The sequence below is a fragment of the Petaurus breviceps genome, unplaced genomic scaffold (assembly GCF_028583685.1).
Source record: "Petaurus breviceps papuanus isolate PSGF00001 unplaced genomic scaffold, PetGlider_PUasm1.0 90847, whole genome shotgun sequence".
NCBI classification, from domain to species: domain Eukaryota; kingdom Metazoa; phylum Chordata; class Mammalia; order Diprotodontia; family Petauridae; genus Petaurus; species Petaurus breviceps.
The window spans coordinates 199289-225107 of NW_027187360.1; the positions used below are offsets into that span (position 1 = coordinate 199289).

Below are 25819 nucleotides of genomic sequence, written 5' to 3' on the forward strand. Positions count from 1 at the left end.
CTCCTGGTCCTGCCCTCTGGAACCAAGCAGAGCGAATCTAAACCTTCTTTAGGCTGGCCCTTGGAGCAAGCACTTGAAGACAGTCCCCGTAATTCCCGGCACCACTGAAGGGAGAGGTCTGGGCTTGCATCAGTAAATCACAGCTCCATAAATCCTTTGTGCTCCTTTGTGCCCCTTGGCTTCAGCCTCCTGCTTGGTCCCAGAACTTCTTTGCTTCGTCCGGGAACTCCTCTTCCCTCCAAGAGGCTTGGTCCAGAACTTGATGTTGTCTAGGAACTCCTCTGTGTCTAGAAGAAGCCTTGGTCCTGGAATTCCCCTGCTTGTGCAACAACTCCTCTGATTCTCCAGTGCTGCTGCCCAACTCCTGCTGGCTCTCATTCCTACAGTCCCTAGTAGAAATCAGGGACTGTCTTCTCTATTCCCCTCTGCTCTCCATCTACTGCCTTGTACGCAGAGACTCTTGGTAGCCTGGGGGGGGGGGGGGGGGGGACTGCAGGGCATTGTGGCTGCAGAGCCTTTTTTCCAGGGAACCGAGAAAAATCTGTGTGTGTTCGACCAGCTTCCGTGTAGCCATCTCACCTCTGGTTCCCTTTTTTTGGTCTATTGTAACTCCGTTTTACCTCCCAAATCTGAAGACATCATTCAGACATATGACGATGGCTAAATCATTCATAAATGTGGTCTTTTTAAAAATACATACTGATATCTTTTATTTGAAATCACCTACATTTCCCAGTGTATCCCTACTCCTCTCCTTCCATCTTTTTAGATGACTATCCCTTCTTTATCTCAACTCATTTATTTTTGTCTTGTCTTTGGAATTCCGTTCTTGAGAATTTCTCATCTGTCCTCTGCCAACTTCCTCTATAGAATGTTAACCCATGGAATCCTGACTATCCATTCTCTAAATTGTTTTAAATCTGCCTTCCTTAAATGGAGGGTCTGGTGCTAAACAAAACCCAGCTTCCCTCTCCTTTTCTGTCAGGTACTTTAAAATGGGGTCCATCTCCAGTCTTCTGATCTATAGCTGACCACTGGACCCAGATGGCTCCGGAGGAGAAAGTGAGGCTGGTGACTTTCACACAACCCTCTCTCACTTAAATCCAATTCACTTGCAAGTCATAGCATCACCTTCCTGATGTCATGGTCCTCTTGGAGAAGGAAGGACAAACAAGCACTCCAAAATGGAGTGGTCAGTTTCCCCTCATCATTTCTATTACTTCTTAATTTCTCCTTAGTGGTCCTTAATAATTCAGGACATAAATTACTTCTTCTGACTTTTGATGAATGATGTTATTTTTAAGGCAAGTCAGGAATTTACCAGACATTTTGCCTGAACAAACATTTGGATGGCTGAATTTCCCCACTGCTACCATGTGTGCCTCTGTACCAAGTTTGAGACTCTTTTCCTGAATGCCTCATCTGCAATTCCTTTGTAGATAGAGTACTGTAGTTTCTCAATCACTAATCTTGACAAATGCCCAGTTTGTGAGACAGCTAGGTGGTAAAGTGGATAGAATGCTGGACCTGGAATCAGGAAGGCTTCACTTCAAATCTGGTCTCAGATACTTACTAGCTGTATGACCCTGGGCAAGTCATTTAATTTCTGTTTGCCTCAGTTTTCTCAACTGTAAAAATGGAACATGAATAGCAACTATCTTCCAGGATTGTTTTAAGGATCAAATGAGATACTTGCAAAGTGCTTAGCACAGTGCCTAGCACAAAGCAGTCACTTAGATACTTATTTCCTTCCTTCTTTCCTCCCTCCTTCCCTCCTTCCTTCCTCCCTCTCTCTTTCCCTCCCTCCCTCCCTCCTTCCTTCCCTCTTTCTCTCCCTTCCTTCCTTCCTTCCTTCTTTCCTTCTTTCCATGTGATACATACAGGCATATTTGTCCTATAGGCATATGGAAATGTGAGTCTGGAGCTCAGGAGGAAGTTGGGACTGGAGAGATATATTTGGGAACCATTCTCATGGGGATGGCAGATGAAACTCTCTCTGTGAATGAGATTGCCAAGGGAAGGAGAATAGAGAGAATACAAATGGACAAACATTGACTTAGAAAACAACAACACTGAGGTGATGGAAAGAGTTTGAGGAGCAACTATTGAATTTAAGAGTTTTCTTGGTGTCTCTATATAGTCCATAGTCTACAATGGTCACATTGGTCTAACCTAGCCACGAAAGGAATCCCAATATAACACACCCAAGAAGTGATTGTCCAGCCTCTTGAAAACTCCAAGGGGGAAGAACCTACCACGTCCTGGAAGCCCATGTCACTTGTGGACAACTCTGGCTGTTAGGAAGTTTTCTCTGACATCAAGCCTGACTTTACTTCTTTGTAGCGACCACCCCTTGCCCCTGATTCTGCCCTTTGGGACAAAGAGAAGACTAGCCCCTCTGTCTGCCACAATAAAACACAGCTCTCATGTGCCCCCGAGTCTTTTTTTTTTTTTTCCTCTAGGCTAAGCATGCCTAGCTTTTTCAACTGATTCTCAAAGGTTTCATTCCAGCTTCCTCCTTTGAACACTTTGAAGCTTATCACTGTCCCTCTTAAACCATGATAGAGATAAAGAAAGGACAGAGAGGTAGGAGCTAAGGAAAGAGAATATAATGGATAGGCTCCCATTCTGATCTCTCTTCTATGGCAAAGGATTCACTTACACCAGAGTGAACCTCGCTAATGGAGTTGTGTGTCTGGGAGGGGTGAAGCACCTGCCTTCTTCTCTCCCCTCCAGGGCATGAAAGCCTGGCTGTACTAATGAGTGGCAGCGAAGATCAAAGGCCTGACACAGCATCTGCTCCCCCTCTCCCTGCCCTCGATTTCCCTGCCAGATTAGAGGCACCGATGCCGTGGCTAATATTAGAAAGCTGGGCACCCACTTCTAGGAGACTGAGGCTGGGCTTTATTTTTAACCCCAGCAGTCAAAGGGCCAGGGCCTCTTTATATGTGACCTAGGAAGTCAGGAGGAAGTTGAAAGGCATTGGAAACCCTGGGGAAGGGGGCTCTAGGAGAAAAGGGAGTGAAACAGCAGATGGGAGGTGGGGTGGGGCAGAGCCCTCCAGGTGCCACTTATCATCATGGCTGTCACTACAGACCAGGAGCATATTAAATGTCCCAGAATCCTGGGATGTCAGAGATGGTGGGGACCGTCAGACATTCCTCATGGAAAGTTAGATGCACATAGCAAATGCCTAATAAATGCTTGTTGACAGACAAACAGACTGACAAGTGACCTTAGAGGCCTTCTGATGCAGGAGATCTTAACCCTTTCTGTGTCATGGGCCCCTTAGGCAGTCTGGGGAAGCCTATGGACCCCTTCTTAGGAGAATGGTTTTAAATGCATCAAATAAAATACAAAAGGTTACAAAGGAAATCAATTTTATCAAATTTTTTTTACAAAATAAGTTTATGGAGACTAAGTTAAAGAGCCCTGACCTAGTTCAACTTTTTGATTTTATTTCTTTTATAATTTTAAACATACGATTGGTACTTTTATATCATTTAAATTCAATTCACTTGCATTACATTTCCTTTGTACACTCAAGGCTCTGAAGGGCCTACAGACAAAGCACAGCAGGCCCTGGAATCAGGAAGACCCAAGTTCAAGTCTGGCCTCATGTACCTCCTCTTTTTTCGTCTCTGGGCAAGTCACTTAACCTCTGTTGACCTCACCTCCCTGATTCATGGTCCTCTTTGAGAATGAACGACAAACTCTAACCACAACCTTCCCCTCAATAAAATTCCTTTGTAACAGAGAAAAACAGTTAAAAATAAAAAAGCAATTAAAAAATATCCCAGCAACTGCATCTGATAACCTTTGTACTATTTGGCACCCTGTAGCCCACCACTACTCTCCTAAAAGACTGTAGTATTTCCTTCTTGGTCTCCTGGAGCCAAGACTGGTCATTGCAGTTAGCCTGAATTTTGATGCCTTTTAGCTTTATTCTCATTTACACCAGAGAGGTCTTTTAAAGAAGAAACGCATGACTCCCAATCCAGAGCCACTTCTACTAGGTCATAATTAAAAATGCCTCTTTTTAAATTTACAAAGTCCTTTCCTTACAGTGACCCTGTGAGGTATGTCAGTATTACCTAGGGGTGTGCCACTAAGTGTTTTACAACCAGCTTGGGGGTGTGGGGGGAGAAGGGCACATTCAACACACTTTTAATTTTAATCTGCACTATTCATATTTTCTCCATCACTTTCTTAAGTCTAGACAATCAACAAAACAATAAATGAAACCCTGATCTATAACATTTGCTGATTTGTAAATTTTCACACTGAAAATTTTACAGTTGGCTGTTGGGTTTGAGTTGCTCCAGAAACAGAAACAGAAGCTTAGTAAGGGCAAAGTGAGTGGGCCCAAGTTACCACGCTTCTAGCAAGTGTTAGAGCTAATACTTGGAGTGGAAGCAGCACAGGAGTTGGTTTTGAGTCTTGTCGCTGTGACATTAGACAAATCACTTCATCTCAGCTTCCTCACTTGTAAAAAGAGGGTGCTGGACTAGATGTCCTCACAAAATTCATGTTGAATCTCCTTAAACAATTTCCCACCTTGCTGCCTCTATTCCTGCTACTCCTTATGTCTAGAATACTCCTCCAACAACATTTTTGCCATTCTCCTTCTATAAAGGCCGGGTTCAAACACTGACTTCTGCCAAAGGCCTTTCTTGAGTTTCTCAGCTGAGAGTGGCGCTTCCTCTCCTGTGAACCCCTAAAGCACCTCAGACTTTGTATTATAATTATTTCTCTGTGGGTCCTATGACCTGACTATACTCTGAGCTCCTCAGGCAGGGACACCAGCAGCAGCAGCATTTATATAGTACCCAGCATGTGCTAAGACCTTTTTTTACAAATATGATCTCATCTGAGCCTCACAACAACCCTGGGAGGTAGTTGTTATTATATGATTCCTACTTTACAGTTGAGGAAATTGAGGCCAACAGAGGTTAAGTGACTTGCCCAGGGACACAAAACAAGGAGGTACATGAGGCCAGATGTGAACTTGGGTCTTCCTGACTCCAGGCTCCAGAGCAGAGTGGGGATGATGGTAGAGGGAATGGGGCAGGGGGGATCAGCATTTAAGGAGAGGAGATATAGGTGGGAACCAGGCAGTATGGACTGTACTTTCTGCCTCCCCCAAGGTCTACTTTGCCCCTTTATTCCTTTGCTCTCTTTAGAGGCAAGGGTAGGGCTCTTTATCTAGTCTCCGAAGAACTTTTTGCCAGAGTTTTGCCATATAAAAACAACCCTTTCTGTGTCTGCAAAAGATGCCCTGACTTTGCCATCTAAAGATGTATACGGATAATAGTAACAGGCCATTGTCTTTGCTCTGGCCTTGGCCTCCCCCAAACGTGGAAGGATTCGATCTCACTATGACTTCCTCCTGGCAGTTTTCTTCAGCCTCTCCCCAATAGCCCCACCCACCCCCCCAACCCCTTCAGCCTGGAGGCCAAGTTCCTCCTAGCTGCTTACAATGCTTCTTACTCGGGCAACAAATCTCCCATTCCGGCTGCCTCATGTATTTCACAAGACTCAGATCCTGACAATCCAGGAAATTCCTGTCACCCGGGACTCAAGATTCTCTGAGGCTGAACTGAACCAAGAAAAAGGGTTTGGCCAGGGTCTTCTTAAGTGGTGGGGTCTGGCCAGGAAGACAAGGATGGAGACAGGCAGAGATGGTAGTCCAGGAAGAGGACATTCAGACATTTTAATAACCACCACTATTGCCTTACACATAAGAGAAGTTTATTGTTATAAGGCACTTTGCAAAGATCTCAGCCTTACCACAGTCTGGGAAGGTGCAGAGTACAAGCCCCATTACAGAATTAGAGATGGAAAGGGATTTGCCCAAAGTCATTCAGTGAGTTAGGCGGGGATGTCTTAGTAAATATTTAGTAACCAGCACTCTGAATATCCACTTTTAAATTTCATTTGCATTAACATTTTCTCAAGTCTAGATAATCAACAAAACAACAAATCAAGCCCTGACTTGTTGCATTTGCTGATTTCCAAGGTGTAAATAATCACAATGAAAATTTAACAATCAGCTTTTTTCAAACCAGCACTCACTGGTTCCAGCATCCCCTGAACACAAGGCTCTTTTTGTGATATTGACCTGCATCCCTGCAGAGTAGGTCAATGGAATTAGCCAATATTTATATCCCCAAAGGAGCATTAGCTAAGCAATCCAGACAGAAACAAAAGGGGAGGAAAACCCCTGAAACAGCCCTTGTCCCTGTCTGTCTGTGGGCAGCAGGTCATTGGGGCGGGGCTGTAGGGGGTCCATTTCTCAGACTGGGCAGTGTGGGGTGGTGGGAAGAGCATCAAACACGGAGGCAGGAGAACTGAGTTTGTGTCCCAGCGGTGACCCTAGTTTTGTGATCACTGCCAAGTCAGCTCCCTCTCTGCACCTCCATTTCCTCAGCTGTAAAATGAAGCTAACAATATTTCCCTGACCTCCTTCCTAAGGTTATTGTGAGGGAAGATGAAACACTCCATGGGTGCTTACCATCATCATCATTACCTTTTTCTAAGTGGACACAGTACTGGGCCTCCTGGAATCAGGAAGATCTGAGTTCAAATATGGCCTCAGATACTTACTAGCTGTATGACCCTGGGCAAGTCACTCGACTACTGTCTGTTTCCTTACAGGGTTGTTGTGAGGATCAAATGAGAGAATATTTGTAAAGTATTTATCACAATGTCTAGCACATAGTAATTATTTAATAAATGTTTATTCCCTTCCTCCTTTCCCTCTTATTCTGGTGGGCCAGAAGACCCATAGGGATGATGGCACCAGCCTCTTACTGTTTTAGTGACATGGCTTTGCCACAGGTTAGGGATGGCTCAGCTGGCTCTGATTTGGCTATAAATGGATTTTAAGCCAAGGGACCTGGGTTTGAATCCTGGCCCTGCTATTTACTGCCACATCACCTTGGGCAAGTCACTTTGCTCTCTAGGCCTCAGTTTCCTCATATGCAAAATGAGGACAGTTGTATTAAATAAGCTCTGAGGTCATTTCTGGTTTGCCATCCTAGGATGCCGTGGGCTTTCTGTGAGAGAGCCAGGTGGCCCTGAGCTATTTCGGGGAGGAAGCTCCAGTTTCAGTAGAGGAAGCTTCTGCCATGCCCCGGGGAAGACGAATGACTAGGTGGGGCAAATGCCAGAGATTGCTCCAGCAGTTGGGTTCAGCCAGGCTTCCTCATGGTACAAAGGAAGCCTGGGTTGTTCTAGTGTCCCTGAGCTGAGGGATAAGTGAGGGAATGTGGATACCAACTGCAACATACGACCTAGGGGTGAGGGGTGGACCACCCTCAAGTTCTGAACAGAGGCATGAACTGGGATGGGGTGGAGGAGAAAGCTTGGGTTAAAATGTAGCAATGACACCTTTTGGGTATTCAGGACCCTGTTGACTCCTTTGGTGTGGCCATCCTTGCTTCCTGTGGACAGAACTAGAAAAGAAGGTAAAGTCCCCACCTTAAGCATTCACAGTCTAATGGGGGAAGGGAAGTCTCAAGCAAGATAGTAACAATAAGAAAAAAGAACATTAGACATGGAAGAGATTTTAGAACAGAATGTTAAAACTGGAAAGGATCTGTAAAGATTATTGTTATCTTGAATTATTATTTTTTACTCAAAGAAGAATTCTTACTCAAATTCAAATTTTTCTCCAAAACATAATAGAAAATCATCAACAGAAGGAATTGCATTTCAACTATTAAGTACATCCAGTTTAGACTCAAAATTTTCCAAAATGCTAAGGAGGAGGCAAAGAATTTAGTTAACAACAAGCAGCCCTATCACACCTTTACTAGTGTTATCAAGTATCCAGAACACAGAAGAAGTCGGCCCTCTCAAAGGAAACACAAGATTCATGTGTAGCAAATAGTAGGTTAGGGGTATTTTGTTTGTTTGTGATGCAGAAACTTTTGAAAATGGAAGGAGAAAAGGGGGAATCTCTTTCTAGAGCAAAGTGACCAGTCTATGCCCACTACCCACTCATTCACACGCTGGCCCTTGCCTGTGCCATCCTCCAGACATATTCCTAATAAAGAAGGCATCTCTATAATTCTTAAAGTCAGAAGGAACCTATCCCGAATCCCTCATTTTACAAGTGAGGCCACTGAGGCTCCAAGAATTAAGTGACTTGCTAGGCCTTGTGGTCAGATCCAGGCCTCTTGGCTTCTTAGCCAGAAGGCAGGGGTCAGAGTGGCCCTGCCATAGGATCAGTCCTGAGGTTGGGGTGTAAAGAAAGCTGAATGCCCATACTCTTCCTGATTTTCACATACCTCAGAGAAATCTGGTGCCTTTTATAAACATCTATTTTGCTAAAGGTTCAAATCATTCAACTAATTACCAGGCTAATTGTGGGGCCTTGCTCTCCTAATTTTGGGGGCTATATTTTTCCTGTTTCCCACATGATTTCTCCTTAGTGTAAGACCAGAAGCATCCTTCCTCCCCACTCCCACTCCCATCAGCAATGGGGTAGGGACTTCCTATTTCTCCCTGAGAAAAGCCAAGAGGACCAAACCATTGCCTTGTAGGCCACTCCATAACTGTGAGCTCTCAGTAAGAAGGTTCATGTGACTTAAGAGTTAGCTAAAATATTGGAAAGCAGCTAGTCCAGCACTGCTTCAACCTGCTTTTGTCATTTGGGGAAGGGCTTCATCTTTCTCTGGGTCTCAGTTTTACCGTTCTGACAAATGGGTACCCACTGACACCCATAATAGATATCCAAGGCTGGGAAGCCAGAGATAATCTGTGCCTAATATAACCTTGGGTCAGAAGGGGAGGAGGAGAGTGTATAGGCTAAGCTAGGCTAGGTTAGGTATCTCAAATGTGTCTCCCTCCCTCAGGGAATTCAGCTACACTGTCTGCTTCCTTTCCCAGAACCACTAGCATTATCATTATTTTTTAAGCAATGGGGGTTAAGTAACTTGCTCAAGGTTACAAGGCCAGGTGTTTCTGGGTGTGGTGCTAAGTGTCTGAGCCCAGATTCAATCCCCAAGTCATCCCGACACTCTTACTTTCTGTGCTACCTGGACGCCCCCACTAGCATTATTTTTAACCCTGCTGACAGTGGGGAGATAATCCTACTCGAAATCAAGAAGAGAGCTCTTCTACTCCAGTGCTAACCCCTCCCTCAGGAAGACCACCCCCTCCCAACACAGCACTGCCCACCCCTCTCCCCAGAAGCCCTCCCACTCAGTACTATCCTCCTGATAGTCATCTCTAGGAAGCCCTTGCCCAACACTATTCTCCCCTGGATATTTGGAAGCCCCCTGGTAATTCCAGAGCTACCCATGCCTTATCAGAATTCCTTGCCCTAGATCTTTGTGCTTCGAATAGGGGATGCATACTTCTGGGGGTAGGAAGTGGGGAGAAGGAATGGTTCAGGAACCCTGGTTCTACTACTAATTCTACGTGTGTCCTTGCGCTTTAATCTCTCCAGATCTCAGTTTCCTCATCTGTAAAATGGGACAACAATAATTTCACTACCTTTCAGGATTATTGTAAGGGGACCAAAAACCCAAACTTTGCAATCTTTAATGTGCTATAAAAATGTGAGTTATTGGCAATCATTGTATTAGCTCCGCTGGGGATGTCAGGCTGTCAGGCTTTGCGCTATCGTTCTACAATTTCTTTTCCCCTTCAGGTCTTACTATTATGATAGTAATTCTATAGTGCTTTACCATTTGTAAAGTACTTTTCTCAAAGCTCTAAGCATTGAGTAGTACAAATTTTAATATGCCCATTTATTTGGAGGTAAAATGACTTGCCCGGGATCAAATAGTTAATAAGCATCAGAAGTGAGTTTGAATCTAGCTCTTGTGACTACAAGAAAATAGCCCTTCTTCATCTGGTTTTGTGTAAACACACAGTGTATGAAAGTCAACGAGTATTTATGTAGGCAGCAGGGGGCACTAGTGAGTTAGGCAGGCTTCGCTGAAAGTTGGGGGGGAGAGGGGGAGGGGAGGTTGGACTGAATCAGGGAAGGAGTGATGGTGAAAGGGGTGGCGAGTGATGGGAAGGGACTTCCTTGCTGCCTCTGTCCTGCCTCCTCTGTGAAGTACCCTCCCCCCTCCCTCCAGGGAATTGCTTTCCTTTTGGACCCAGCTGTTCATAAAGGAGACCAAGCTAAAGCTGCTGGTGCTTTATTCCCTTACAGCCTGACACTCTCACCAGCTTGGAACTTATTTCTAGGAGCAGCTGAAAGCCAAATGCACACGCCAGGATTATGCACTCTATTTACTGCTTTCACAGTTTTAAACCCCCAACTCAGGGCTCACGCATCAAATCTTTCATCTCCCTAGAGTGAAGATGTTTAACCTCCTTTGTGTCATGGACCCCTCTGGCAGTTATCAAAATATAGAGTTAAAAAAAAATTCAGTGATCCCAGGTCAAGAGCCCTTGCCTAGAGTAAGAATTGCTTTCTATCTTATCCTTTCTCTGCGTGTAAGCTGTGTAGCATTTCTAGTAGCCAACAGGGTTTCATAGGAGGTAAATGAGATATAAGCTGAGAGCAACAGATAAGGAAAGGACCAGCCTGACCCCCTGGTTAGGTGGTGGTTGTTCTTGTGTTTGTCCTTCGTTTTCAGAGGACCATGGCATCAGGGGAATGATGACTGAGTTGAAGTTGACTTTGATTAGAGTGAGGGAGGCTGTGCAAGGTCACCAGCCTCACTTTCTCCTCCAGAGCCATCTGGGGCTAGTGATATTCATTGGGATGACTGGAGATGACCCAGGATGCAATGGGAGACCCTAGCCCTTTTAGGCTAAGGCCTTATTTTGATGGCCAGAAGTTGCCCACTTAGCTTGGGGGTTACTGGCTACCTTCCTTCCTTCCTTCCTTCCTTCCTTCCTTCCTTCCTTCCTTCCTTCCTTCCTTCCTTCCTTCCTTCCTTCCTTCCTTCCTTCCTTCCTTCCTTCTTTCCTTCCTTCCCAAAACCTTTATCTAGGTTCACTCTGAAGCTCATGGATTGGATCACAATAGGTCTCTGCCCAAGCTCCACTTAATGGCTGTTTTGGGCCTCCCTGCCTTAGAGTGAATGTCAATGGTAACTTTCTCTTTGGAACAGCAAGCCTGAGGGTCTTCCCCCCCCCCTTGATTTTTTTTTTTGTCTTTTTCTAATTAAAGGGGCCATCCATTGACTTCCTTCTTAAAGAGGCCTATTCACTGAATGCTCCTTACCTCACTCTAAGTGAGAACCTGAAAAGACCCCCTGGGTAAATGGAGATGAGGAAGAGGGCTTCACTGGGAGGTCAGAAGGAACTGTTGAATCCAGCTCCAGAGCTGGGTATCTAGCACTCCCCCTGCCTCGGATACAACATGAGATCAATCCAGATCTTCTGATAGGCCCACATGCCTTATCTCTTGGCAGTTATCTGCTTCTATACTTTGTTCTTGAGTTGTTTCTTCCTGCTGCCCTGGCTCATTGGCATCTTTTACTCAACTCTTTTTTCCTCCAAGGCGAGGTGGAGGTGGGAGATAGGGATAGATGAGAGTCAAGGTTGGCCAGTCCAGAGTCAGTCTTTACCCAAAAGGCAGGTTATAAACCCGTGTGTTGTGTGGACTCCAAATTGAACATATGTGTACAGATACATATCTCTGTACATACTTAACGAATGAATATGTAAATACCCACCCAAATGAATTACTGTGACTGGGATCAATAATGTTATTGTACTGGGGTGAAAGTGCCCTGGAGAGACCTTGAGTTCTCTGCATCTTGTTTCTCTAGGACAAGTCATGCCAAGGCCAAAGCAGAGGGAGCAGAGCAGGCCGCGGTGGCAGCCAACAATGAGTCCAGCATTGCACGGACCCTGGCAAGGGAGCTGTCTCCAGATTTCTACCAGCCAGGTAGGGCATGGCATGGTGGGGATAGGGAGAGGTCTGTGTCATGGGCTAGCACAGAAAAGAGAGGCAGGAGATTTCAGAACTTTGTCCCCGGGGTGCTAAGCCCTCTCAACTGCTTCTTAGCTCACCAAGCAGCAACTATCATGACTTTCCAGAACACTTGATGGTGACGTGATGCTTTCACATTCACCATGTCATCCAGTCCTCAGGACAATCCCAACAGAGGCAGGGCAGGTATTATCATTCCCATTTTACAGGTTAAGAAACTAAGGCTCAAACCACATCTCTGAGGTCACCAGGCTCCTTGTAACAGCACTAGGACCTAAACCCAGGTCTCCTGACTCATAATCCAAGGCTCTCTCCACTCTATAAAACTCCCTCTATCTGTGGGGAATGTGGAATTTGGGTTGGACCTTGAAGGAAAGATAGGATTTCCACTCAGAGTCCTTGGTCCTCTTTTTTCCAGGGGTTTCCTCTACAAATCTAGGCCAGCTTCTGGAGGTACAGGCAGGGAGGTCATACAGTACAGAGGGATGGACTTGGAGACAGGAAAAACAGGCCTTATTAGCTGTGTGACCCTCAGATTGTGTAGCCTTTCTGTGCCTCAGTTTCCCTTCCTGTAAAATGAGAATAATAATAGCACCTGCCTCCCAAGGTTGTTGTGAGAATCAAGTGAATTAATATATGTAAAGTCTTTTGCAAACCTAAAAGCATCATGTAAATGCCAGCTACTGCTGTTGTTGTTTTTATTGCTATCATGACCAAGGTGTGACTTTTATACAAACATCACAGTATAACAAAAAGAGTGCATTCAGGATCTGGGTTCAAAGTGATGCTCTGACAATTTATTAGCTGTGCACCAGTAGGCAAATCACTTTCTCTTTCTGAGACTCAATTCCCTATTCTTTTTTTTTTGCTTTTTTTTTGGAGGGGGGAGAGCAGGGCAATTGGGGTTAAGTGACTTGCCCAAGGTCACATGGCTAGTTTTGTGTTTAGTGTCATAGGCCAGATTTGAACTCAGGTCCTCCTAACTCCAGGGCCAGTGCTCTATTCACTTCACCACCTACCCACCTCACAATTTCCTCTTCCTTAAAAAGGAGTTAATAAGGGGTAACTAGGTGTTGTAGTGGATAGAGCAATGGCCCTGGAATCAGGAAGACCTGAGCTCAAATCAGATACTTACTAGCTGTGTGACCCTGGGCAAGTCATGTAATCCTGATTGCCTTCCCCCTCCCCACTCCATAAAAAGGAGGAGCTAATAATATTTGTACTATGACGGCCATTAAGCATTATATAATATGAAGTTCTTACCGTTATTATTATAGAATCATTTTTCTCATCTTTGTCAATGGGACTGTCCTAGAAATAGTCCTGGGACAAATCACTGCCATCCTAGTAGGAATAGAGATAAGAACTGTCAGGCTTGTGATGTCATTGGGAAAGGGGAGTCTGGTCAAACTCAAATACAAATGGAGGCCTACAGCCCAGCCACAGAGTGATGTAGAAAACCACAAATCAATATTTTCTATATTGCATAGTATTTTTATTTATTTTGTTAAGCATTTTTGAAAGGCATCTTTGTCAGGTTCCAGCTGCACTTTGGAGTTTTGTAGGCTTTGCTTTGATGACTGATTGAGAACTCTCTAACAAGGCAGTCTGATACCTCTGCCGCTTAGAGTCTTAAAAAGTTGTCTAGAGCACTGAGAAGTAAAGTGACTTGTCCAGGGTCACAGATCCAGTGCCAGCAGAGGTGGCTCCAAGACCAGCTCTTGAGCCATTCTTCTTCTTCTTCTTCTTCTTCTTCTTCTTCTTCTTCTTCTTCTTCTTCTTCTTCTTCTTCTTCTTCTTCTTCTTCTTCTTCTTCTTCTTCTTCTTCTTCATTATTATTATTATTATTATTGCTTTTTGGAGGGCAATTGGTGTTAAGTGATTTGCCCAAGGTCACATGGCTAGTGAGTGTTAAGTGTCTGAGGCCGAATTTGAACTCAGGTCCTCCCGACTCCAGGGCTGGTGCTTCGAGCCATTATTTTATGATTGCCTCTTGCTATCCTGCTATTTTTTTTATGTATTTAATGTCCTGTGGGCTATTGCATGGGTAGATAAAATAATTTCTATTTATAGCTAAGTGGTGCACTGGAAAGAACACTGGCCCTGGAGTCAGAAAGACCTGAGTTCAAATCCAGCCTCAGATGCTTACTAGATGTGTGACCCTGGGCAAATCACTTCATCCTGTTTGCCTCAGTTTACTCATTCATCAAATGAGCTGGAGAAGGAAATGACAAACCATTCCAGTACCTTTGCCAAGAAAATCCCAAATGGGGTCACAAAGAGTCAGACATGATTGAAACAACTGAACTGAAATGAATAGCATTATAAAATCAAAGCATCAGGATGAAAGCTCACCGCCCCCCTCCCCGTGTAAAGATCATAGAAAATATCCTCAATCCAACTCCAGCAGCAGACAGGACAACAGGGATAATATTTACTGAATGCCATTTCCAAATTATTTTGATCTTCTCTGCTAAATCTCTATATTTTAAAACCTTTCATTCCATGTAGGTTAGAAATCAGTTATTTGGTATGGTGATATTTATTTTAAAATGTATCTTAAATTTCTTTGTATTTATCATTCTTCTCATATGATATCCTCAAGTAGCTAGGTCCTGGGATAGGCTGCTATCCTTCATTGTTGTCCATCCATTTTTCAGTCATGTCTGACTCTTCATGTCCCCATTTGGGACTTTCCTGGTAAAGATACTGGAGTGGTTCACCATTTCCTCCTCCAGCTCATTTTACAGATGAGGAAACTGAGGCAAAAAGGATGAAGTCACTTGCCCAGGGTCACACAGCTAGTAGGTGTCTGTGGCTGGATTTGAATTAGGGACTTCGGGCCTAGCGCTTTATCCGTCCCACCACCTAGCTGCCTGGTATATAATTCTAACCATCTGCTGGTGTATAATTCTGCCATCTGATCAAATCTTTCTAGGTATTTGGTAGGTGCTAAATTTTTTGCATCCTGCCTCATTTGTTGCAACCCTATGTTGTACCATTTCTAATGTTTTCTTGCATAATCTGCATCAATCACTAAATCCTAGATTCTTAAAGATAGCCTGTCTCTAATTTCTGGTGGTAGTGACTCGGTCCTATTAGCGCTTTCTCCATTTCTCTAAATGAGCTAGAATGACTCTGCCATGTGCTTATTATTATCATTTTCATTCTCCCTAGGCCCTGAATACCAGAAACGAAGGTTACTCCAGGAGATCATAGAGAATGCTGAAAGTGTTATGGAACATGTAGGCCGTGGAGAGGCCCCAGGTATCCAGGAGCCCCCTCCAGAGAGCCCTCAGCTGCATGAACGGGAAGCCTCCCTCCAAGGGGGTGGCACTCCAGCCCGCACCCCGTCCCCCCACCTTGCAGGGACACCCCCTGAGGCTAAGCGGCCTAGGCCAGGAGCTCAGAAGGATGGCTTCCTGAGTCCAGGAGAATGGAATGGGGAGCAGAGCCGAGAAGGAAGCCGTCCAGTGACCCCATCTGATGGGGGTCCTGGTGAGAGAAGGAACAGGAGCCCCACAAGAACTCCTACTGACCACATAGAGATCCAGCCCCTGCAGCCACCACCCCCACATCCCCCTAGGGAGCCAGAAGTAGCACTCTACCAGGGGTACCACAGCTACGCTGTCCGCACATCGCCCCCTGTCCCACCGCCTTTTGATGAGGAGGAGGCTGACGGTGCTGCCCCCACCACACCCGTGACGCCCCCAGCCTCTCCAGTGTTCAAGCCGGACATCCAGCCTGAGATGGAGGCACTCCCAAAGGCCACCACACCCCCCAAGCCAGAGCTGAAAGCCAGGGCCAAAACAGAGCCAAAGCATCCACCTTCTCCCATCAAGGCAGAAACCCCAAGCCACACCAAACCCACCAGGAAAACAGAGGCCCGAGGCTCAACCAAGGGTGGGGCCAAAAAGAAGGGGCGCCGAGAGGCAGCGGCTACAGCAGCCTCGGAAGCCGAGATGGAGTTGGAGGAGGTAATGCTGGCTGGGCTGGGGCTGGAATCATCTTTCCCACAGATGCCTTCTACAGAGGGACCCCTAGGATCATGCGCTTTAGAGTCAAGTGGGATCTTAGAATTCATCTAGTCAGCTTCTCTCAGTTTATAAATAACTGAGGCCTAGAGAGGGGAACTCATTGCCTAAAATCACTTGGGAAGTAGATGGCAGAATTTAAACCCAGACCATCTGATTCCAAGCCCAGTGACAAGTCACTATACAATGGACATCTTTTCTGGCTTATAACCCCTGCACCCAGTGATAGACAGCCAGACCTGCCAGGAGGACTAACCAATGGGAAGGGAAAGGATGCTTCCTGACACATTCTCACACCCTAGAGAAAATGGGGTAGATATGGTAACATCAGAGATTAAGGTCAAGTCTCCTTCACTGGCAGACACCAGCGTGAGGTACCAAAGGCCCCAGCTTGCCTGGAAATCTTCAGTGACTGGTGAGCCCTTCATCCCTATGGGATGAGTTGCTGTTTGTCCTTTGTTCTAGAAGAGGACCATGACATCAGGGAGGTGATGCCATGACTTGCAAGAGAATTGGATTTAAGTGAGGCAGGGCTGTGTGAATACACCAGCCTCACTCTCTCCTCTGGAGCTATCTGGGTCCAGTGACCAGATGTAGATTAGGATGACTGGAGATGGCCCTGATGCAGTGGGGGACATTGGCCTTTTTGAGCTGGGTGGTGCCGTGGATAGAGCACCAGCACTAAAGTCAGGAGAACCTGAGTTCAAATGTGGCCTCAGACACTTATTAGCTGTGTGACCCTGGACAAGTCACTTAACCTTGATTGCCTCCAAAAATAAAAGAAAATAAAATGTCTGAAATAGGTATTAGCACCATATGGGATGATGAGGTGGCCCCCAGGGGGCTCTTGGGCCTAAATTCCTTTAATCCCATGCATGAGCACCCAGAGGATGCTCTGGCAGGGAGTCTTGCCTGAAAGTTCACCCTGTGGTCCTCTCTAGACCTCTGCCTTGCTCTTTCTCCCCACAGGCCCCCAACACTGTCCTTATCTGCATGGTGATTCTGCTGAACATCGGCTTGGCCATCCTCTTTGTGCATTTTCTGACTTGACATGGCCTTGGCTCAGGTGAGGCCAGGTGGGGAAGATGTGGAACCAGCTTCCTCCTGGGGGGGAGGGGGAGGGACACATGTAAGGAGTCAAAGACAAGGCTGAAGGGATGAGCATGCTGCCACCTGCTCCTCCTGCTGCTTCCCAGTGTGAAGCCTCTCCCCACCCGTCAGCTGGCTTCCCAGGCCACTGCGCCCCTGTGACCATGATACGGGTGAGATGCTTAGAAACAAGCAGAAGAAGGTAGGAGAGTAATGCTGCCTGGAGCTTTGACAAGTGGTGTTGCTGGAATTGTTCTGGATATAAGAGGGTTTATCACTGGTCCCACAAGAGTGTGGGCTGATCTTACAGAATAGACCAGTGATGGGGAATCTGCAACCTCTAGGTCCTCAAGTGTGGCCCTCTGACTGAATCCAAACTTCACAGAACAGATACTCTTAATAAAAGGATTTGTTCTGTAAAACTTGGGACTCAGTCAAAAGGCTGCACCCAAGGACCTAGAAGGCCGAGGCCACAGGTTCCCCACCCCTGGATTAGACCTTCCCATCTGACCTCCTTCCCTGAGCCAGGGAGCCTAAGCTGTGTGTGGGACTGTTGGGGAGCCTCCCTCAAAACAGATAGCCCCTACACCCCCTCCCATGCTTCATAGATAGCCCCTACAGCCTCTCCCTGAATACTCCCCTGTTGAGATCCTGGGGGCTCAAGTCCCCAGATATTCTCCCTGGACACTCTGCACTCTGGTCTAAGCCTTTAAAACACTGTTCCCTGAGCCAAGCCCCCCTAAAACATCTCTTTGTGGCCTGATCCCTCTTTAGAGATACTACCCTCTGACCTAGGTCCCCTAAAGAACTTCCCTAAAGGTGGCTCAGGCACTGGCTCCAGTGTCTCTCAGGTAATGTCCCCTGGACATTGCCCGAGTGCCTTAATCTTCAGACACCCTACCCATATCCTGAATTCCCCAGGGACAACTCCATGGCCTGCTCCCCAGCACTGCCTCATGGCCTGGTACCCAGATACTCCCAACATCCTCCTCCCTGGCCAGGCCTCCTAGCAAGAGGCTTAGCTGGCCAGGGACGGTGTCCCTCCTTGCTCTGTTGTGGTCACCCAGCTTGGTCCTTTGTGATGACTCTTCCTCAGCTTTTTTGTTTGTCTCTTTGTTCTTTTGCTGGCCCCAGGAGTTCCCACCCATGCAAACGTTGGATCTCTTTGCAACGACTAGATGCAGGCGCAGCTGTGGAGAGATGCTGAGGGCAAGATACTGGACCCAGGAACTGGCTGCAGGCTTCCCAGCTCTGGCAGCCCCAGCCCTGAAAGAAAACTGCCCTGTGTTCTGTTTAGCTTCCCTGCTCCCAGCCTGGCTTGGTCCCTCCCGGGCTGCGGTGAGGAGGGGCCCTCCCTCTCTAAGCCCTCTCTGAATCTGAGGGTGGCATCACCTACATGAGTGCTTGTGGCTGCACCTGCATGTGTACCCAGAGAAGGGGACCAGCAACCCCCCCACTCTTCCCGCTTTTCTGGCTGTTGGCTGAGGTGTCTCAGGGAACACCTCAGGGACAATGCAATGACTGTCCCCCCCCCCGCACCCCAAACCTTCCTTTCCCAAGTCACCCTCCTGGGCTGCTGACATTAGCCAGCCCAGGCTCTCTGGAAAGATCCCTCTAGAAATTCAAAGAGCTGGTTAAGGGGATCTCTGACTTAAGTGGCCAGAGGCATCTGGGAAGGAGGGTGGCTTGGGATGAGCAGAAGCATGGGAGAGGCCCTTGCTCTCCTTTGCGGCAGGTGGATATCTAGGGCAGGGAGGGGGAAAGCTGCCTCAGCTCAGGCTTTCCTCTCTTCCCTTTCTGCTTCTGGGCTGACGCTGCAGAACAAGATGATGACGGCTTAGACCCAGCCTGTCTACACTGTCCCCAAAAGCAAGGAACAGGAACAAATCCATCCACTCCAGTGCCTGAGGCCCGAGGCCACGGGGAAAAATGCTTTGAGTAATGATGCCTCTCCTGCCCCTTGTGGTGCAAAGGGCTGCCCGCTGTGGCAGAGGCAGGCCAGAAAGCCATGGAGTTTTGGTGGGATGGGAGGCTGGGTGTGTGGAGATCACTGTCTATTTCTTTGGGGTGCTTGAAGATGACTTTTGGCTTGGCTGATAGAGGATGGCACTTTTGCATGCGCCTATATTTAAAAGCCTTTGTCAGTGGTGGGTCTCCCAGGGTGTGCCTTTCTGATGTGGAGAGGGGTGGGTACAAAATCCTGAAAGGTGAGCCCAGAGGCAGGCATCCTGAGGGGAAGGGACTCTGGCCCAAGATGAAGCAGATGAGGACTGGGGCTAAGAGGAGATGTGCAAGTTTTAGGACCCCAAGTTAAGAAAGTGACATGCTGGTTTCTTTCTTGACTTTTTTTCCCCCTTTGGTACTTGGTTTTGAGGCAGCTTTTTAAGCTCCCTGGTTGGTCCCAGGTGAGGAAGACTGCTTCCCAGCCCCTACCATAAAGAGGCAGGCCTTGGGTGAAAAATACTGCTCCTCCTCTGCTTCCCCTTCTCCCAGAACCCTTCTTCCCAGCCTCCATCCTGTGCCTGCCCAAAGGCTCTGAGATTGGGACAGAGATGGGCAGAGAGGTGGAGGGGGCGGGGTGAGGAACACTGTGCTTTCTCTGTAATCATGTCTCTCTTTCAATACTCCTGAGCCTTGTTCCTGGACCTTGGGATCTTGAGGACATCTGTCTACTTTGCCAGTGTCCAGATGCCAGCTGCCCTTTAGCTTGGTTTAAATCTCAGCTCTGATTTCTACACAGGGAGGTCAGAGGCACCTACCCTCTGGCTATAGGCTTTGACAGGGTGCCCAGTCTGGTTTCTGTGTGATGGTGAGACTTGCTTGACCTTTCAGAGGAGGTACTTAAAAGTACCTGCTACCTCAGGCTAGAGCACCTCAATCCCCAGGACTGGCAACAAACATTTTAGGCCTGGTTTCCCTCTCTGGTCATGCCTGGGTCCAGAGGGTGATGGCAAGGGGAGGTGCCTGTGTGCTATGTCCTGGCCTGTCTGTCTCTCTTTCTGCTATACTCTATGCAATAATAAAGTTACCTGCTCACTGTCCCAGGCCGAGGCCTGTGAATTGGTTCTATCTGTGGAATCAAACTCTTCTCTCAACTAAGGTGGTTGGGTGTGTGTGTGTGTGTGTGTGTGTGTGTGTGAAATATTCAAGAATAAGAGGAATCTCTGTAAGTGGGATTTGGTGAGGGAGGGTCTGAGGCAGGGGGATGGACCAGATGATCTTTGGAAGTGTCACCCATAGTAGGACCCTGGGATTTAACTCTATGTGACTTCACAGAATGTGTGAAAGACCCAGGAATTGCTTATCTTTTGGGGGCCTTTCTCACTCTTTCTCCTCCTTATTGCTTCTTTAGGTACCATTCCCTTCTCATTACCCCTAAGGGATGAAGTGATGAATGGATCAAGTTTCTCCCCTTCCAAAACTATTTTTTATTTTCATAGTGTGAGGGAAGGGGTATGAGGGAGGATGGAGAGGTAGTGACACAAGAGAAGAGTTTTTAGAGATGGAAGGAGCCTTGCAGATCCCCTTGTTTCTATGTAGGAAGAAATTAAGGGTATGAGAGTAAAACAAATGACTTGCCCACACTCAATAAGTGACAGAGCTGGGATCTGAACACAGGTCTTCTGATTTCAAATCCAGTGTTCATGCAGTCCCAAAGGAAAAGAAAAATTTCAGGCATCTGTAATAAGTACCTGGGGAAATGTTTTGAGTCGGGGGGGGGGGGGGGGGGGGGGGGGGTAGGGGGGCTGCCCAGTGTCTAGTGTGTTAGGCTGGCCCTGTCCCATAGGAGGGGTAAGAAGGGGCTTAGTAAGTCTTGAGGGGGCTTGAGTCTAAGAGTCCTGGAGATATGGTATGAGTGTGAGATGTCAGGGATGTGCTGGAAAATATTTACCAACCAGCTCTCCCCTCAAAAGTATGCATATACACTTTTAAATTTAATCAACGTCACTAGGATTAAATTTAATCAACATTACTAGTATTCTCTTTATGACTTTCTCAAGTCTAAACAGGCAAAAAAAAAATAAATCAGCTCCAATTTGTAGTTTTTGCTGATTTCCAAGGTGAAAATTTAACATGGGCTCTTGTAGGAACTGAGTCCAGCATACCACTGGGTGAAGAGGAAGAAAGTTGTTAGAAATAAGGGTAATAGGCCAAGGCTTCACCATATAGTCATCAAGTGGTCATGAGTAGTATAATGGATATAATGCTAGTCAGGAGGACCCAAGTTCCAATCTTTCCTCAGACACTTACTTAGCTGTATTGACCAGGTTTCGTCACTTAGAGACAGCTAGGTGGCACAGAGGATAGAGTGCTGGACCTGAAGTCAGGAAGACCTGAATTCAAATTCGACCTCAGATACTTACTAGCTATGTGACCTTGGGCAAGTCACTTAACTCTGCCTCAGTTTCCTCATCTATAAAATGAGTTGGAGAAGGATATGGCAAACCACTCCGGCATTTTTGCCAAGAAAACCCCAAATGGGGTCATGGAGAGTCAGACACAACTGAAAAGCAACTGAACAACAAGAAGTCACTTAACCTCTGTCTCAGTTTCCTCATTTGTAAAACGGGAGAACAATAGCATTTCACGGGATTGTTGTGACATAACACATGTAAACCTTGATGCGCTATGCAAATGCTAGCTATTATTATTATTTTCTTTTTAATGCTTGCATGACCAAGATGTGGAAGGTGGAAAAGGAGAGGAAGAGAAAGGAGGTCAGGAACCTCCACCCTGATATCGTCCCACAGGCTAAGGCACCTGCTCCATGCAGCTGGGAGACCTTGCCCCTAAGTCTCTGGGGTCAGAGTCTCGCTTCTCCTAAATAAAGCGGCTGGACAAAAGGTCCCCAGGGCCCTTCCAAAGCTAAGGGAAGCTGTCTGACTTGGTGCTGGGGGAAGGGTATGAGAAGCTGGTCCTCCCCAGCTGTGCTCCAGTTGCCCTCTATGAAGGTTTTATCTCCCGACCTGGAGTACTGAGGGATGAGGATGATGCGAGGGAGCCCCCTGCTGGGCATCGTGATGCTGCAGAGGCCAGGCTCCCCCAAAAGCCTTGGCTCTGGATGTGCCAGGACCAGTCCTAGCCCTCCCAGCTTCTGACCCTGCTTCTCTTTCCACTCTAACACAAGACTGCACTGCCCTCAGAGCCCCCTATCCCCCGCTCCCCTGCTGCCTCCAAAGCCCTGCCATAAAAGGACTTTGGGGGAAAGGAAGGTTGTGTGTGTGTGTGTGTGTGAGAGAGAGAGAGAGAGACAGAGAGACAGAGAGAGACAGAGAGAGAGAGAGAGAGAGAGAGAGAGAGAGAAAGTGAGTGTATGTGTGTGTTTGGGGGGAGGGGAAGGATGATAAGTTTTTCACAGCTCTAGAGCTGGAAGGAACCCCAGAAACCATCTGCTCCAGCCCCACCCACTCTGTTCAACCCCTTATTTTACAGATGAAAAAAAAGAGAGTGGAGAAGATTTAGACTGCTCAGTTGGCACAAAATGCCACCTCTCAGCTGGGCTCAGTTGGCAAGAACTAGGTCATAGGATTAGTCCATGAAAAGGGAGATTTCCAGCCAAGGGGGGCTGAGGGTCTGCTCTAAATCACACCCCAAATCTCAGGTGTTTACTTCATGGGGTTCTTGGAAGGAAAGCACCTTCCAAATCTTAAAACACTACTAAGCACCTACTGTGTGCAGAGTACTGGAAAGCTACAAGGTATAGGCAAGACATGGTCTGTGCTTGCATAACCATAATAGTTCGCTTCTATAGTAATTTCCTCATAGCATCCTGTTGAGGCAGGTAAGGCATTATTATCCCCATTTTGCATATAAGAAAACTGAGACTTTGAAAGGTTAAATAATTTGCCAGTGACCATCTAACCAGGAAGTGTCTGAGGCAGGATTTATACCCAGATTGAACTCTTGACGCCACAGAGCACCTACTATACCAAACTGTCTATAATCTAGTAAAAGGAAAGGAATGCAATACGTGGTTATAATACATGATAAGTGTGTTGAGGGCGGGGTGCAAAGTGTTAGATGAGATCAGAGAGTGAAGATCAGTATTGAGGGGGCTTTGAGAATCAGAAAAGCCCTCCATGGTGGATGTGATGTTTGAATAAGGCTTTAAGGGGCATCTAGGTGGCACAATGAACAGAGCACCAGCCCTAGAGTCAGGAGGATCTGAGTTCAAATGTGGCCTCAGACATTTGACACTGACTGTGACCTTGGGCAAGTCACTTAACCTTGATTGTCTTCTCTTCTCCCTCTCTGAAAAAAAAAGAATAAGACTTTAAAAGAATGAGTAGCAATAATACACAAAGAAGAGAGAAGCCTTCATGACTGAAGAAGTGATCTGAGGGGCAATGAAAGGTCTGTATCCCTTTAGGACTTTTGCTTGGCCTAAGGTTCTGCCTCCAGAAAGCCCCTTGTCAAATTGCAGTAACATCATCCAGGAATGTATTGTGAATGATATCCTGAGCAAAGTCCAAATAGAAGAGATATTTTCTACAGATGATTAAATCCTCCAAATTCTCTAATTTAAAGATATCATGTGAATTGGGTCAAACCCCAGAACATTACAGGGACTCATCAATGAAATCTATAATTACTCGAAAAATATTGGCATAATAATCCATCAGGAAAAAAACTAGTCATCCAGAATCTTGACAGTAATACATCTGGGACAGGAATATGTCTTGCCCTGAAAATGAGCAGGGCCCAGCACTGTATAGGAGGAAAAGATGAATGAATGAATGAATAGGTACTTATCAAACATTGAATGTAAGTTCCTATTTTTGCCTTTCTTTGCATTGCCAGCCTTTTAGCACAGTACCTGGCACATAGTGTGACCTCATTAAGTGTTTGCTGACTTAAGCCCTTATCATGTGCAAAGCACTGAATTCTGGGAATATAAATAGAAAAAAATAAGGTAGTCCTTGCTTTCCAGAAAAGCCTGCAGAATTGAATCTAGGAAATGGCACCATGATTTGCATAATTCTAAACTTCTTCCTGATGTCATGACCCATCTTTTCTTTAACACATTTTCCTGATGATACTGCATATGTGTGATCTCGTGATGTTATGTATCTGAAGAATCATAATGGTGGCTGAGGGACTTACAACTGGGGTCCAAATAGGCTGAAGCACATTTCTGATGATTACCTACAGACTTGATTAGGAAAGAAGTGGGGGCAGTCATGTATTGAATGCAAAGGAGAATGGACAGGCAGATCTCATGCTCCATGGACAAGAATGCCCTAGCATTGTTAAAGCATGGTTAAATTACAGTCTTTAGAGACAACAGTGGGTCCTGGGAGTATAAGCTATGTTTCCTGCAAGGGTTAATTAAGAATGGCCCTTCCCTTGTGCCCTGTCAATAGCTTTTTATTAATTACAGCACATTTTACATTTGTTTTTTCATTTAATTCTCAAAACAGTCCAATGAGGTCTATCAGTCCAGATATTATTCTCTCATTCTTATGTCTGAGGAAACCAAGGCTCAGATGAGTATGCTGAGGTAAGAACTAACCTGGAGGGGGAAAGTGAAAGTGACTGAGTTCCCATAAGTGGAAGCTGTAGGATCTACCATGCTGAAATCAGGAGAGAACAGAGAGACCCAAGAGGATGGGCCACTGGAAGGGTTAATTTTGACTGAGGGATAGAAGGCATAGAAAACTGAGAAAGTGGAGAAATGAGTGAAGCAGAGGGGATCTCTGGGTATCCAAGGAGCCTCATGAGGGCAGAGGGACAGGCTTCGCCTCTGTCACAACTGAATCCAGGGACTGTCCAGGGAATGAGAAACACGTGAGTTTTGAGGAGAGACTGTCTCCATGCTCACTCTAAGACTGGAGAGAAAAAGAATATGCAGAATGGAGACAAGAATGAATGAATGAAACAAAATATTTATTAAGTATTTACTGTGTTAAGCCCTTGAGATACAAATTCAAAATGGGAATAGCTTCTGCCTTCAATGGGGGAATGGTAGCCGGGGAAAGAAAGAATGGTCTGGCAAGTCACACAAATGGTGAGTGAAAATATTAGAGCTCTCCATGAACACACCTTTATGGAACCATTGGTAGTGGGGATTTGATTACAGGTCTCAGAAAAAGAGGTGTGTTTAAGGGGTGGTACTTGGGAAGGGGCTGAAAATGAGGACTCCTTGTGCCTCCCAGTGCAGAGTCAAGTGGCTTAGCTCCTCCCAGGCCTGGCCTCTGGTGGTGGGTCTGTTAGTCTGACTTACTGTGTGCCTGGCACTGTACAATTCTGGGGATACAGAGAAAGGTAAAAAGATGAAGATGCCCTTCTACAAGTCCAAGCAGAGTGAAAGATACAACTACTTTCTGCTGGTCTGCCTAAGAAAGCCATGCAGGGAGATTTTCCATCCCAAATAGGAAAAAGGGCCACAGCCTATGGACACTTCAGGTGAGTGTAATGGAGAGATTCTGGAGTCAGGATTTCCATACTGGATTTCAGTAACTAACCAACACTGACTAGTTATATGCCCTTGGGAATTCATATCACCTTTCTGAAGTTTAGTTTCATCTGTAAGATGAATTAAGGCAGCCAGCATTTTGTTAAACTACTATGTGCCAAGCACTGGAGAGACTAAGAAAGACAAAAACCAAAAACAAACAAACAAAAAACCAGTGGAGAACCTAGTCCCTGCTGTAAATGAGTTCATAGTCTAATGGGGGAGATGACACACAAACTACCGTGTTTCCCTGATAATAAGACACTGTCTTATTATTTTTTTTTGGACAGAAAAACACCAGAGGGCTTATTTTCAGGGGAGGGCTTATTG

At 46.2% G+C, this 25819-nt stretch overlaps 1 protein-coding gene across 1 annotated transcript in view; it reads left to right on the forward strand.

Annotated features, from left to right (window-relative positions):
- Positions 1-20082, forward strand: part of JPH2 (junctophilin 2) — a 65724-nt gene extending 45642 nt beyond the window's left edge. The window contains exons 3-6 of the mRNA XM_069072325.1: positions 11748-11866; positions 15089-15888; positions 16915-17011; positions 18169-20082. Of these exons, the coding sequence (XP_068928426.1) occupies positions 11748-11866; positions 15089-15888; positions 16915-16995 (1000 nt within the window). The 3' untranslated portion in view covers positions 16996-17011; positions 18169-20082. The remainder of the gene's footprint in view (positions 1-11747; positions 11867-15088; positions 15889-16914; positions 17012-18168) is intronic.
- Positions 20083-25819: the final 5737 nt, after the last annotated feature.